Raw genomic sequence first — 12,924 nt, forward strand, 5'->3', positions numbered from 1 at the left:
CTTATAAATATCTCCATTCATAATTACTTAGATGACTGTGAATATTTCTTTCAGGCCTCAGGTTTTAACTAAATGACAAAGAAAATATTAATTATCCATTATATTAAATCAAAATTTCAAAACATTCTTAGATACCTTGATCAATAGAAAAAAATGATATTTCTGAGGGGAAAAAATCCAAAAAACTAATAACTAAGATTCAGAATTGCTCACCCACCTTACAAAGCTAGGAAAAACATTTTCAAAATTTATCTAAAATGTGCCATATCATTTCATATATAGCCATAAACTCTTCTTATTGGTTTATTTGAGATGGTAGAATGGGGCCTTAAAAGGAAGACACAGTTTGCTTCATTAGTAGATCCTAAATGACCAGGAGAAAGTTTTATTTGCATTTTAATTTCCTAAATGCAGAAGATTTCATTTTACATTCTAGCAGTTGGTTATTGTTCTTTATTTTGTGAACTAGTCACATCTGCGTATGTTGTAGCAGAAGCAGTTTATAGAAAGGTTTGGTACCATCAGAAATCTTGTCACATCGTGCTCTAAACAACTTCAGTTAAGATCGCAATACCAACACTGGCCAATTCCATGCACCATTTGTGTTTATCGCCTCATACCAATAATGCAGCTGCTAAAGAAAAAGTTGGATGAACGTTTGCCCTTCTTTTTCTGCTAACCAGCTCCCATTTAGGAGGGAAAAAATTGTGGGATTCTACTCGATAATATAATCAGAAGGGACCTAGGATATTACAGAGTGGAGTCACATCATAATTACAGATTTAATGTATGTAAATTCAACTATACCTGCTTAAAAAAATGAAGAAATCACTCAAATCCACCAGCCATTTCTTTCAATGAACGTGTGATCCAGAGAGAAGGGAGACGACAAATGGGCAACTTGCTGTCTCTCCTGTTGGTCTCAGTGCAACATGTCCGGGGGTACTTCACCATACTTAAGGTGATGCTAATATTTAAAGGTATGGAATTTTTAAAACAATATTGTGGCCCCTAAATGCAAAACAGTTAGCGTCTCCAGAGTTCAGCTGAGAAAACAGCAGTCTATTCCAAACAAGGAAGAAATCGAGTCTGTGTTAGACTTAAACTTACCCAGTGTTGCAACATTAGAACAATTTAAGATGTTTAAGAGTAATTTTGGACTCCAATTAGTGCCTTACACTTGGACATTAGAAGCAAACTCTTCACTGTATGACGTTACCAGACACCAAAAAGGATGAAGGGAGAGAAGTTAGCAGAGTGGCTTTTACTCACGGTCGGCATCAGCAAACACAATGCAAGGACTCTTCCCACCGAGTTCCAGGGTCACCCTCTTCAGATTGCTTTTCCCGGCAGCTTCTTTGATCACTTTGCCCACCTAAAATGGAGCGTTACAAAGGATGAGGCTTAATCTGCTCTCATGAAGGCAGGTTTACTTAGCACGTTAAATTTTTATGATGTTTGTGCCACAGTTACGTTTCATTTGGGAGAAATATTAAATGGCATTTTCCAGATTTTAGACTTTCAGGTATCAAAGTCTCCTCTACCCAAGCGTAAACATACAATGAATCAGAAAAACACTCAAGAAAACAGATACACTGAACACGCTAGCTGATCTTGATGCACATGGCTTGACAGGAGGTTATTTACCATTTTAATCAGAACGTCATCTTTCTTCTGGTCAATCTGACATACCATGATCCAACCATAACTGACCTATTTGTCTTTTCATCCCTCTATTGAAATCCAGAAACCTCTATATAGACAAACTGACACATTCACCACCGTCCCCCCATCTCATCTCTCCCTGCTGCTCATTATCTGCCCACCAACTGGGGGGGGCCTCCAATCCTACCCTCCTTTGGGGTCCAGCTCATATCTTAGCTTAGTTTCACCTCAATGACACCTGCTTATGTTCTAGAAACATGTGTGAAAACCAGAGTGAGGAATAAATTATTAAGAGAACTTTTGTTTTAAGGAAATGCCGGCTTAAAAATAGTAACATAAAGGGGGTGGGAAGGGATAACTGGGAGTTTGAGATTTGCAGATATTAACTACTATCTATAAAATAGATAAACAACAAGTTTCTTCTGTAGAGCACAGGGAACTATACCCAGTATCTTGTAGTAACCTATATTGAAAAAGAATATGAAAAGGAGTATATGTATGTGTCTGTATGACTGAAACACTATGCTGTACACCAGAAATTAACACAACATTGTAAACTGACTATACTTTAATAAAGAAAAGAAAAAAATAAAATACTCGGCCCATAAAAACAATAGTAACAAAGCATGCTTCCAAGAGTTAGAGACACAGATATTCTTAACTACTGGCCGGAGGAGATGGTCTTACCTGTGTGGATCCTGTGAAGGCCACCTTGTCTACGTCCATGTGAGAGGAAATGGCTGCCCCTGCAGTAGGTCCATAGCCTGGGACGATATTCACGACTCCGGGAGGAAACCCTACCTAAAAGGTAACAAGTGAAATCGTTATGACAGAACTGATGATTCAACTGCAGGGAGAAAAAGAGGAGAGGATGGGATCAAAGCTGCCTCTTATGCTCATTTTATGAGCTGCTCTACAATGAAAGATTCACATCAGCGGTTTTATTATTTATTGTTATATCATTGTTTTGCCCACTTAAGTTAACCTCCAGGGTTGCACTGTTGAGGAACTATTTCTCCACAGGTTAAGTTCACGTTTAACTCTTAGGAATCATCGCCTCCATGATGGCTGTCTTAAATTCCATAATAGTAACTCAGAAAGATAGTATGTGTGGAAGTGCTTGGTAAATTACTCACATAGGAGGAACACAATGCATTTATTATTCATCTAAAAATAAGAAACTAAAGAGATCTTATTATTTTCAGTTTCTACCTGTTGATTGCTCCGGGCATACCAAACTGGGTTGCAAATTCCTATTGGCATTAATTAATTGAAAAAAGTTAGGTAAGGGTGGTCACTTCAATCATGATTAAGCTTCAAAGATTGATTTCAATCCCGCGTAAAGTATTATCAAGTCTAAAGCAGTGTGGCAACTGAAATAACACATCAACATTTCACATTATTTGCATCAAAATGTCTCATTTTGACATCTCTTGTGCTTCCTTTTAGTCTGAAGTAAAGAATATTTTGAAGATGCACGTTCAAATTTCCTAAATTTTATATTTCTAGAGACTAGCGCTCATTTTTAAATTTTTGGTAAGATATGAAAGACAAAGAACAATAAGTTGTTTGCAAGAAAAAATATATTTAAAACTATCTGGATAGTTGATGAAAATAAATTTTATGTGCTCTTTTGCCAGTTTTTGAGCAAGAAGGTAAATGCAGAGGGAACCCTAATAGAAAAGAGGATATAGGTACATTCCGTCACAGGTGAATGTGTTCAGAAGTAACGTAGCCCAAAGCCACAAGCAAGTGTATTAGCTCCGACGCCTGCAGCCTTTGGACAGACAAGTTTAAACGAAATCTCAGAATTTCCAGGTCATTAGCAGCAGTTATAAACTAACTTACATTTTAACATTTGAAAGAAAACTATCAGTTTCAACATGAATTTGCACTTTTGAGAGTTGGGCAAAGGGAATAAAAAAGTGACTGTTTGATACGAAGCTTTTGAGTATGGCTTCCAAAAGCGTCCCTCCCAGACAGGAGCTATTGGCAGACAATGTCGTTTACAGCAGCACCAGATGAGGCGTTCCTGTTGTAAATTAGGACTCCTGACCTCTTGTGCGTATTTTGATTTAGGAAACTTACCTCTTTTATTAAAGACGCCACATGAAGAGCAGTGAGAGGAGTTTGCTCTGCCGGTTTGACAACCACTGTGTTTCCGCAGCTAAGGGCAGATCCTATCTTAGAAATGAGCAAGACCAGCGGGAAATTCCACTAGAAGGCAACAGATAACAAGAGATTCTTTGTATTGCTGAAAGCCACATTTGTTCATCTAACTTCTACATCACACACTCCTGGTACATGTTAAATAGGAATTGCAGTAGCTTTTATTTAATCATCTGGTTTTATTCTAATTAAGTACATCACTAACAGCAATTCATAAATGCTTAAAAAAAAACTTCAAATAAACTGGATACAAGAAGGGAGCAGGAGAAAGTCATAAAATTTTATCAAGTGCTGTTATTTTGAGTTCTTTCCCTATCAGGAAAAAAAAATCATCGCATGGTTTAGAAATCAAGCCTTTCTACTAAACATACTACAAATTATCTATAAGTGTTTCAAAAAAGGTAATTATTCCTCCCTCCCTGTTCATCTTTAATTATAACTATTACCCCAGGAATAATATTTAGTGGTATTTGTTTCCAAGGCAAGCATCTCGCTAAAGACAAAGATGTCTAGGGCCTGGAGGATGGCAGATTGGTTCAAAACTCAGCTCAGTCACGAGCAGCCCTGTGAGCTCAGACAAGCTGTGGGCGTTTGGGGCATGATTTCATCATCTGTAAGTGCTGATAAGAAGGCTCTCCTGAGGATTCACAGAGAAAGTGGGTCAAATGCTTAACACAGTGACTGGTTCATCACAGGACTGCAGTAAATATTAACAATTACTAGTATTCAGGATTGTGTCGTTTTTATGGATCTTATTGGAATTTCTGAATTAATGAGCAATTTCATTCAAAATGTGGATTTCAATCTCATTGGAGCAGAAGATACGTCATTTGCCACTTCCCCATCTGAGAACTTCAGGACACTTTACCATCTTTTGCCTGGCTTTGAATATGTCAGATAAGTGAAATCATTGATAGTCTCCTAGTTGTTATACTTTAACAGGAAATCTTCATGATTCTGCTTTAAAAAATGCTGCTTTGTGTAAGAAGAATTTGGAGCATCAAAGCTTCTTATCTAAGGCTAGGATAGATTCCATACTGTGCTCCAAATGTCTGTGGCACGGTTTCTTCCATTTAATTAAGAGCTTTCACTCCGGATTTGAGCACTCTGGTTGCTACTATTGTCCATGATGAGAAGTCCCAGTGAGGAGCAGAGGGTGTTACATTGGTGGCCGTATTACACTGACATGGCTGGTGTCCGCTTGCAGCAGATGGGCCAGCAAGGACCACTTTGCTATGTACATGGGTCTTAAAACAGAGTATATAATACAGCTGTTTAAAAACAAATCGTACAGTAAAAGATTAAGATTTGGTGATGCTGCGATACTGAAACACACACAAGAGAATATAGATTGGTTTCTGGACTACCTGGTTCATATGCAAGGGGTTCAGTCACACGGAGTTGAACAATTACTGTATTTGCTTCACATTTAGCAAAAGTCTAAGCATTCGTTTTTGCCTGAGAAAGCTCCATTATGAAATGAAATACAACTCATTATTTTTTTTAAGATTGAAAATTATATAGAACAACTTACAGGAATGATTTGGCCACACACACCAATAGGTTCACTTCTTGTGTAAGTAAAAACGTTTCCATCTGGAAAATAAAACACACGATCATTTACAGACAATTGTGCTTGACATTCACAGGATGGTGGTTTGGGGTTGATGTGAAAGAAACACATAGACAATAAGTTAACAGAAAAACATATCTCCAACCATTTACAAAATGAAAAACTGAGCCCTCAGATAGTAATTTGAAATGAGAAGAACCATAAAACTGAGTCAGGTCAAAGCAAAGGTGCAAAACTGGAAAAGATCTGTAAGATATTTACTCTATCTCTGGTCCTATAGGAGGGCTGTTTTCTCAATCATACTTATTTCCAAAGTTTTCTTTCTTTCATAAGAAAGAAAATAAAGGTGTGTGGCTAAGAAAGAAACTATTAAGAGTTCTGTTTCTGACAGTTTTAACTTCTACCAATAATGGTAACATGTTTTTAAAGTACATAAGATAATTTTAAAAATAGTAAAATTAAAAGTAGTAGAATTAAAAAAATACCTCCCCATGACTGATAAGCCTTTCCTACCGACTGGTTCTAACAAAGTTCTCTCTGTTTGCCAACCAACTGATAAAAGCAAACTCTCAATACACACACACACACACACACACAACAAATGCCAGAAGTAAAAGACATTACTTTCCCACCTGGATTTGGTTGATTCACATTCCTCACAGGCTGATGCGATCATCCTGAGGTTGCACTGTGCTCTGTTTTGTTCTTTTCTAATTTCCGCAAAAGCTTCCCGACTATCATAGCAAGAAAGCTCCTTAGCAAGATCTATTTGGCTTTAAGTGGCTTTTCCTATTTTGTCAAAGGATAAAGTAAAACTTTCTAAAATAGCCACAGTTCTTGGTCCCACTATGGTTTCACTCTCCCCCTTTCATTTCCTATCACTTCTAACCGGCTGGGTGCTCCAGCTAGACTGGAATTACTCATCAGGGCCAGTCCTGGAGGCTACGGTCAGTAAGTTTACATGAATTAAATTCCACTCTTAGTGTTTTCTAAATTGACCCTTTTTCGTATTCCTATTCCATTACACGCATACTCAATTAAAATACTAAAACACATACACATTCACTCACACAAATTCTTATACTGGACTATAAACACAGGCCCCTCTTTCTTCGAAGCTGTTTGAGATCAATGTGAATTCGTTTGTTTAATTAACTTGTTGCAATTACACTGAGGTGGACGAGGCACAGGTGACCATAACTGACTCATACTGGAACATACAAAGGGGCTTAAATAATTAAGTTATAGAAAGGATACAAATGTCCCCATTGGAATCAAACACAAATAAATAATTTCAGAGGCCAGACTTGGAAAGGTTGAGCCCTTGGAAAGAAAACTGCCTTAAATCAGTCGTTGTGGGCATACTAATGTTCACACTTTAAATATTTTCTAAAATATCTGTAGTGTTATCTCCTGCATGATTATGCTGAAACAATTCTAAAAGCCATCTGATGAATCTTCCAGGTTGAGAACTGCACTGTCTCAAAATCAAGAAGAAGATCATTTTGCCCTGTTTGGCTGACATCTTTAAAAGGGAGAGTTTGGGAGCATTCATTTCTACAGGAATCTCCTCAGCCCTGCAGCTCAACCTGGGGCCTGCCCTGCGACCCCTGTTCCTGGGCTCTCAGATGTCCCCCTGCAACCCCGCAACAGAACAAAGTGCACCTTTCCTGACGGGCATTTTCCTTAGCACGGGTAGCCGCCCTTGGAAATGACTGGCCTCACTGTAGCTCGGACTGACCTGTCTCGGCCTACTGTCCTCCTTATGGGAACATAAATTCCACCTTGCTCGTGTCAGCCCGTGTCTCCATTTACTGGAGTCCTAAATCCACTCTCCTCCCATATACCAAAGCCCCTTACCTCACTTACAGCCAATCAGTGTTCACAGCCCCTTTGTGTTCACAGCCCCTCCCCGGTAATAGACCTTGCACGCTCACACTCGGTGGACACGCAGGCACCTCTCGTCTGTGTAGCAGTGTACCTCTTAAACTTTCCTTTGTTCTTGAACTTTCCTTGCCTTCGGTAAATTCTTTTTACGAACCTGCGTCACCAACCCCACCAAGTGTCCCTCAACAACTTCGACCCTCACCCCTTGTGGTTCCCCAAAGCTACTTACCACTGGGTATGGTGCGGCCCTGGATCTTGTCGGCCCAGCCTGCACAGTAGCGTAATATATTGATGGAATTTCCTAAATCCATTCGATACGCATTGGGAAACAGTTTTCCACTGTTTATTGACTCCATTGTCTGAAAAAGGGATCACATCCCAAATCTAAACTTCCATAGAAATCTTACATGAAAAAAATAGTCAATACTTTGGGTAATTGTGTGCTAGAGAATTTTAGCAAATAGAAGAAATTCAGCAAGCAATCTTGTCTAACCTCCTTTTCTAAAAAAGATGACCGAAAAAGTTAAAATGACTTGTTTTAGAGCTTACTTGCTTGCAGACATAGCGAGATCTAGGTAGAAAGGGTAACGAGAGTTTGGTATCTAAACCCTACTGCTCCGTCTGTCTCATTCTGAATATCCCCAGCAAAGCAACTTCCTAGGAATTGGTCACAGTTTGATACACACACAGCTTGTAAGAGTGGCACTTAGTGACTTCTTAGTCAGATCAGAGTTCCAGCAAGATTTCACTTACTGTGTGATACAACTGTGGGTGACAATTTACTGTTACAGACCATTAATAATGCCTCAATAATTATTTTTACTTTTTAACCTTCCATCTGGATATAACCAATCAATTCACACAAAGTTAAGTGACCCCTGGGTTTTTTATCCATGAGCTTTTCTTTAGCAAAATTTTAAGTTGTGAAACTCCTAGTTTTGCCACTAATTTTGAAGGAGAAATAATAAAATGGCCGCACTTAGGCTAATAAATTCTTGGCTTTATGCTTACTGCTTGCTTTTGGAACGATCAGCAAACCTGACTGACCAGATGCTGCTCCAGCCCCAGGCCCACTGTGAAAGCTGTTGCTGCTACTGTTTGATTTTTACTTTGCTCTGATAATTAAAATTTACAATCTTGTTTGGCATCTGAGTTACTCCCCCGGAAGGGAGTCACGGGACGATAACCTCAGGAGAATGACCAGACCCCCCAGAGTTCCTCCGTAGCGCCAGATGACTCTGACCAGATAAGGAAGGTCATGGACTGATGACCTTCCAGATCACGTGAGGTCCCATGATGCCAGATGGACTCATCAAGATTCAGGAGGAAGTTTCATCTGAGACCCTTGTTGATCGTTACCACCTCTTACACTCCCACCGGTTGTTAGCATCACCTTTCATGCTCCACCTTGGTCATCTATGAAATCACTAAGCCCTAACCCCAAGGGAGTTCACAGTTTTGAAGGCATTAGCCTGCTGTGAGTCCCCTTTGCTGGCCAAAGTAATAAAGCTGCCTCTTTTCTTCTAAGACCCAGTCTCTGAGTTATTTGGGGGCCGAACTTTCAGCAACAATATCATAATTATTATTTGAATGGTCAGGCTGTAAAGTTCAATATTTTCTAGTCTAGTGCCCAATGGTTTTAGGATGACCTATCTCTTCTTTTCTTAAGCATAACTGTGAAGAGCTCTTTAGGTCATAATGTTCTGAAATTGGTTCCTTATCTACTGTAGTCTTCTGTCTCTGCATTACACTGTATGCCACTTCAAAACTTAATCAAACATGATTTGGGATGTTATTTTAAGAATTTTATTTTATTTTATTAAATGTCTATTTTATTAGATAACTTTATTTTACTGTGAGATAATTAGGTTTATTTATTTATTCATTAATGGAGATAATAGGGATTGAACCCAGGACCTCCTGCATGCTAGGCATGCACCTTACCACTGAGCTACACCCTTTCCCCCAGTATGCTTGCTCTTTTTTCCCCCTTAGGATCTTATGCTGACAGAGGCAGTCAGCATTCCGTAATCCACAGATCAGATAAACTGGCAAAGGAGAGTTTTAACAAATTCTGCTTTTTTCTGACAGGGCATTTTGGTTCAGGTTGTTGTGTTGTGCACAACTTCTAATTTCCTATTTTTGCATACTTTGAATTATGCTGTCCTTGGATAATAAATGACACTTTGATTAACTATAATTGCTAATGCTGATTTAAAAAAAAATAAGCCTCTGTTACTGCCAGTTAAGAGTCTAAAGGTGATACAAATTGGCTGAAGTCTGACGTCAGTGTGGCTTTAAGTTTAAGTGGCTTCCCTGCGATGCCCACTTGAGGGGAAAACGAGGCAGCACCTCCCCCACCGTTTCATGTGCTGATTCGTGTAATTGTTCTGCTGGAATTTTTTTTTAAAAACCAGTATGTGTAAAAATATAATTTTTATAAAGACATGAATGATTTTTCTTTATTCCTCACTCCTTCACCTATAAGAAGAACATGATTTAATCAAGACTATTGTGAACATGCACATTTTAGGAAGAGAAAAAGTGGTCATTTATGAAGTGTCTTGGTGGGCGAAATTACAGAGAAATAAGCTTCATTTTAAAGAAGTATTCTGGGTACCTCTAACAAACTCTATGAGAGTTTTCACTCAAAGGGTCAAGTAAGTTCAAGAAACCCAGTATGTTATTCTAGGATCTTCATACTGCATGTGGCTTTGTTAAAGGCTCAGAAATTCTAGAGTAAAGGAACAAAATTTGTTTAATCTGATTCAACTCAGGGTCTGCCCAAGTTCAGACTGCAGAATCTGTTCTGGGAGTAGATGTTGATGTCATCTGGAACCAGAATGCAGACTACTTACTGAGAATAAGCTCAATGATAACATTTATATACAAGAGCTGGTACAAGTCTTTTCATTCAGTTTGCAGAGAGTATGTAATGATCTCTAAAACCAAAACAACTCGCCAATCCAAGCCAAGAATGCTTTCTAGAGATTACGAGACCTGCCCGGTTTGGTTAATACTCACTGCCAGGAGCAGACAATCTCTTTCAATTAGATCAGCCAACTTGTATAACAGCCGTCCTCTCTCTGAAGCATCCATAGTTCGCCATGGAGACCCAATCTGAAAAGCTTCTCTTGCAGCCTTCACTGCTTTGTCAACATCCTCCTGCAAGTCACAGGGAGTTCAATTCATGAGCTAAATGTATTAGCAGGTCCAAAGGCAATAACCCTATACAGTCAGTAGACTGAAGCCCTTCATAAGGAAGTACTGTGTCTTCATCAGCTCGAAGTCTACCACATTGCACAAACTCAAATACCACATATTGGAATTACACCTGCTGCCTAATCTTTGGAATGATGTGTTCCATACACATAGTACATGCTGGATTTCCTAGAATAGTAATATATTTTAATAGTTGCTACCATTGGAGGGCTTACCATATATCAGGTAACATTCCAATTGCTTTACACACATTAACTCATTTAATTCCCAACGATTTTATGAGACAGACACATTCTGCCTTTTACAGATGAAGAAACCAAAGCAAACAAAGAGGAGATTTGCCCAAGCTCAATAGCGGAATTTTTAAAGGTATTGATTAATATTAATTCAATGATTTTTAATGAATAACTTGGCAATATATTGTTACAAAAGTTCTATATTAGGTTTTCTTTAGTTTCTCTTTGCATTTTAAGAAAAAAATTTATGAAGAAAGGATCTTTCTGCTTTTTTAAACCTATGACCAATCACTTCATATGCAGTCTGTTTGTACAATAAATATAGACAAGATTTTAACTGCAAAACAAGCTAGGAAAATAACATGATAAGAATCACCACACCCAGAAGCACCAGCTCATCATCATTACATGACTCCCGAGCGCCCTTTATGTACCAAGACGCCCTGGAAACCATATTTTCATGACACGTCTATTTGAACATGGAATGAGGGTTGGGAGCTCAGAATGGTAAGAAACAAAGAAACCTGGCATAAAATGGAACTGTGTTAGAAAACTCACCTTATCTCCTTCTTCCACCTCACAGAGTTTCTCCTCAGTTGCAGGATTAAAGACCGGAAATTTCTTGCCACTCACCGAATTATGCCACTCATTGTTTATGAAGATCTGTAGATACAGAGAGATGGTAAGTAAAAAGGCATTTAAACGTGCAGCAAGGTGGGGTGGGTATAGCTCAGTGGCACAGCGCGTGCTCAGCATGCACGAGGTCCTGGGTTCAACCCCTAGTCCTCCATTAAAAAGAGAAAAAGAACAATAAAAAACAATTAAAATTATGCAGCAAATTTTGGACACTCTTTTACAAACTAAAACACTACAGAACACCTAAGTGAAGCCAGTGTTACAACCTCACCTCCTTCACCTACATGCCCCCTCCAAGAGTTTTTTGGCTGTTGAAGATACTTTACACACACATACCCACACATCACACACTAAAATAAAAAAAATTCACTGAGATGTGAGGTTATTTAAAGAGCAGAAAATACAGACTGGAGAAAACAATCTAGAAGAGGATGCTGTTATCTGAAATAATTATGAATTTGAGGCAAAAGCAAAGGCTTAAGTGGGGTTGGTTTTTATGAATCACTGTTTTCTACTTCAGGTTCTGAACATGCTCATTTTCTGCTCCTGGTGATTTGGTAGCATAAGTGACTATTTTCTGATCCTTTATTTTACTGTCTTAAAAGTAGCCTGAGGGAGGATTTTAAAAGAAAATTTAAAAAAAAAAATAAAAGAAGATTGCTTGGGAAAAAAATTGGCTAGTGATATTTTTTTCATGGACCTTTTGAAGACACATGGGTTTCATTCTCCTTTTTAAAAGATTATCTAATAATTTATTTGTCTTCAGGTGAAATCAAGTACTAGATTTCTTAGTGATATCTGTGAGAAAGAGACATGCATCTAAAGAAACGGAGGTGTCCAGAAAATACTGGAGTTTTGTTCTGTGTACGCAATAAAACAACAGGAATATTAAGAAGTGTTAGTATAATTCAGCCATAAAAAAAAATGAAATTTTGCCATTTGCAGCAACATGGATGGACCTGGAGGGCATTAGGCTAAGTGAAATAAGTCAAAGAAACACAGATACTGTATGATATCACTTCTTTGTGGAATCTAAAAAATACAACACTCTAGTGAATAAAACAAAAATGAAGCAGACTCACAGATACAGAGGATAAACTAGTGGTTACCAGTTGGGGGGGAGGGGCAACATAGGAGTAGGGGATCAAGAAAAAGTTATCATGGGATTATATGAAATTATGTGTGTGAAACTGCTGAAAATTGTAAAGTACTATAGAATTTAAAGAACCTTTCATTCAATAAAATTTTTCTTTGAAAAAGAAGGGTTAGTATGTTATCTACAAAGTCTGCTTCAACTTTTGTAGCCCTGAATTTGCAAAATTTCATTATGGAGCCTGACAGAACTTTGATATCTCATTCATCTCTCCCTAGAGTAAAAATATTTAATGATGCCAAATTAAGAATTGCCCCTTTTGTTATAAACAAGGTTATACTTTGTTTCTGACAAAAGCTAGAACTTCTTCTCTGTCCTCTCATTCCATTATTTTTTGTTTATTTTCCTTTTTCTTGTTAAGTATTGAGTACAGTATTGAATAA

General features: G+C 38.2%; 1 protein-coding gene across 1 annotated transcript in view; it reads right to left on the reverse strand.

Annotated features, from left to right (window-relative positions):
- The window catches only part of LOC105083513 (aldehyde dehydrogenase 1A1), a 40,690-nt gene that overhangs the window by 16,577 nt on the left and 11,189 nt on the right, over window positions 1–12,924 (reverse strand). Inside the window, exons 2-8 of the mRNA XM_010973371.3 lie at window positions 11,311–11,415; window positions 10,319–10,459; window positions 7,524–7,653; window positions 5,369–5,430; window positions 3,754–3,882; window positions 2,353–2,466; window positions 1,273–1,375 (exon numbers count right to left, since the gene is read on the reverse strand). Of these exons, the coding sequence (XP_010971673.1) occupies window positions 1,273–1,375; window positions 2,353–2,466; window positions 3,754–3,882; window positions 5,369–5,430; window positions 7,524–7,653; window positions 10,319–10,459; window positions 11,311–11,415 (784 nt within the window). The remainder of the gene's footprint in view (window positions 1–1,272; window positions 1,376–2,352; window positions 2,467–3,753; window positions 3,883–5,368; window positions 5,431–7,523; window positions 7,654–10,318; window positions 10,460–11,310; window positions 11,416–12,924) is intronic.

Source organism: Camelus bactrianus, chromosome 10 (genome assembly GCF_048773025.1).
Source record: "Camelus bactrianus isolate YW-2024 breed Bactrian camel chromosome 10, ASM4877302v1, whole genome shotgun sequence".
Taxonomy (NCBI): domain Eukaryota; kingdom Metazoa; phylum Chordata; class Mammalia; order Artiodactyla; family Camelidae; genus Camelus; species Camelus bactrianus.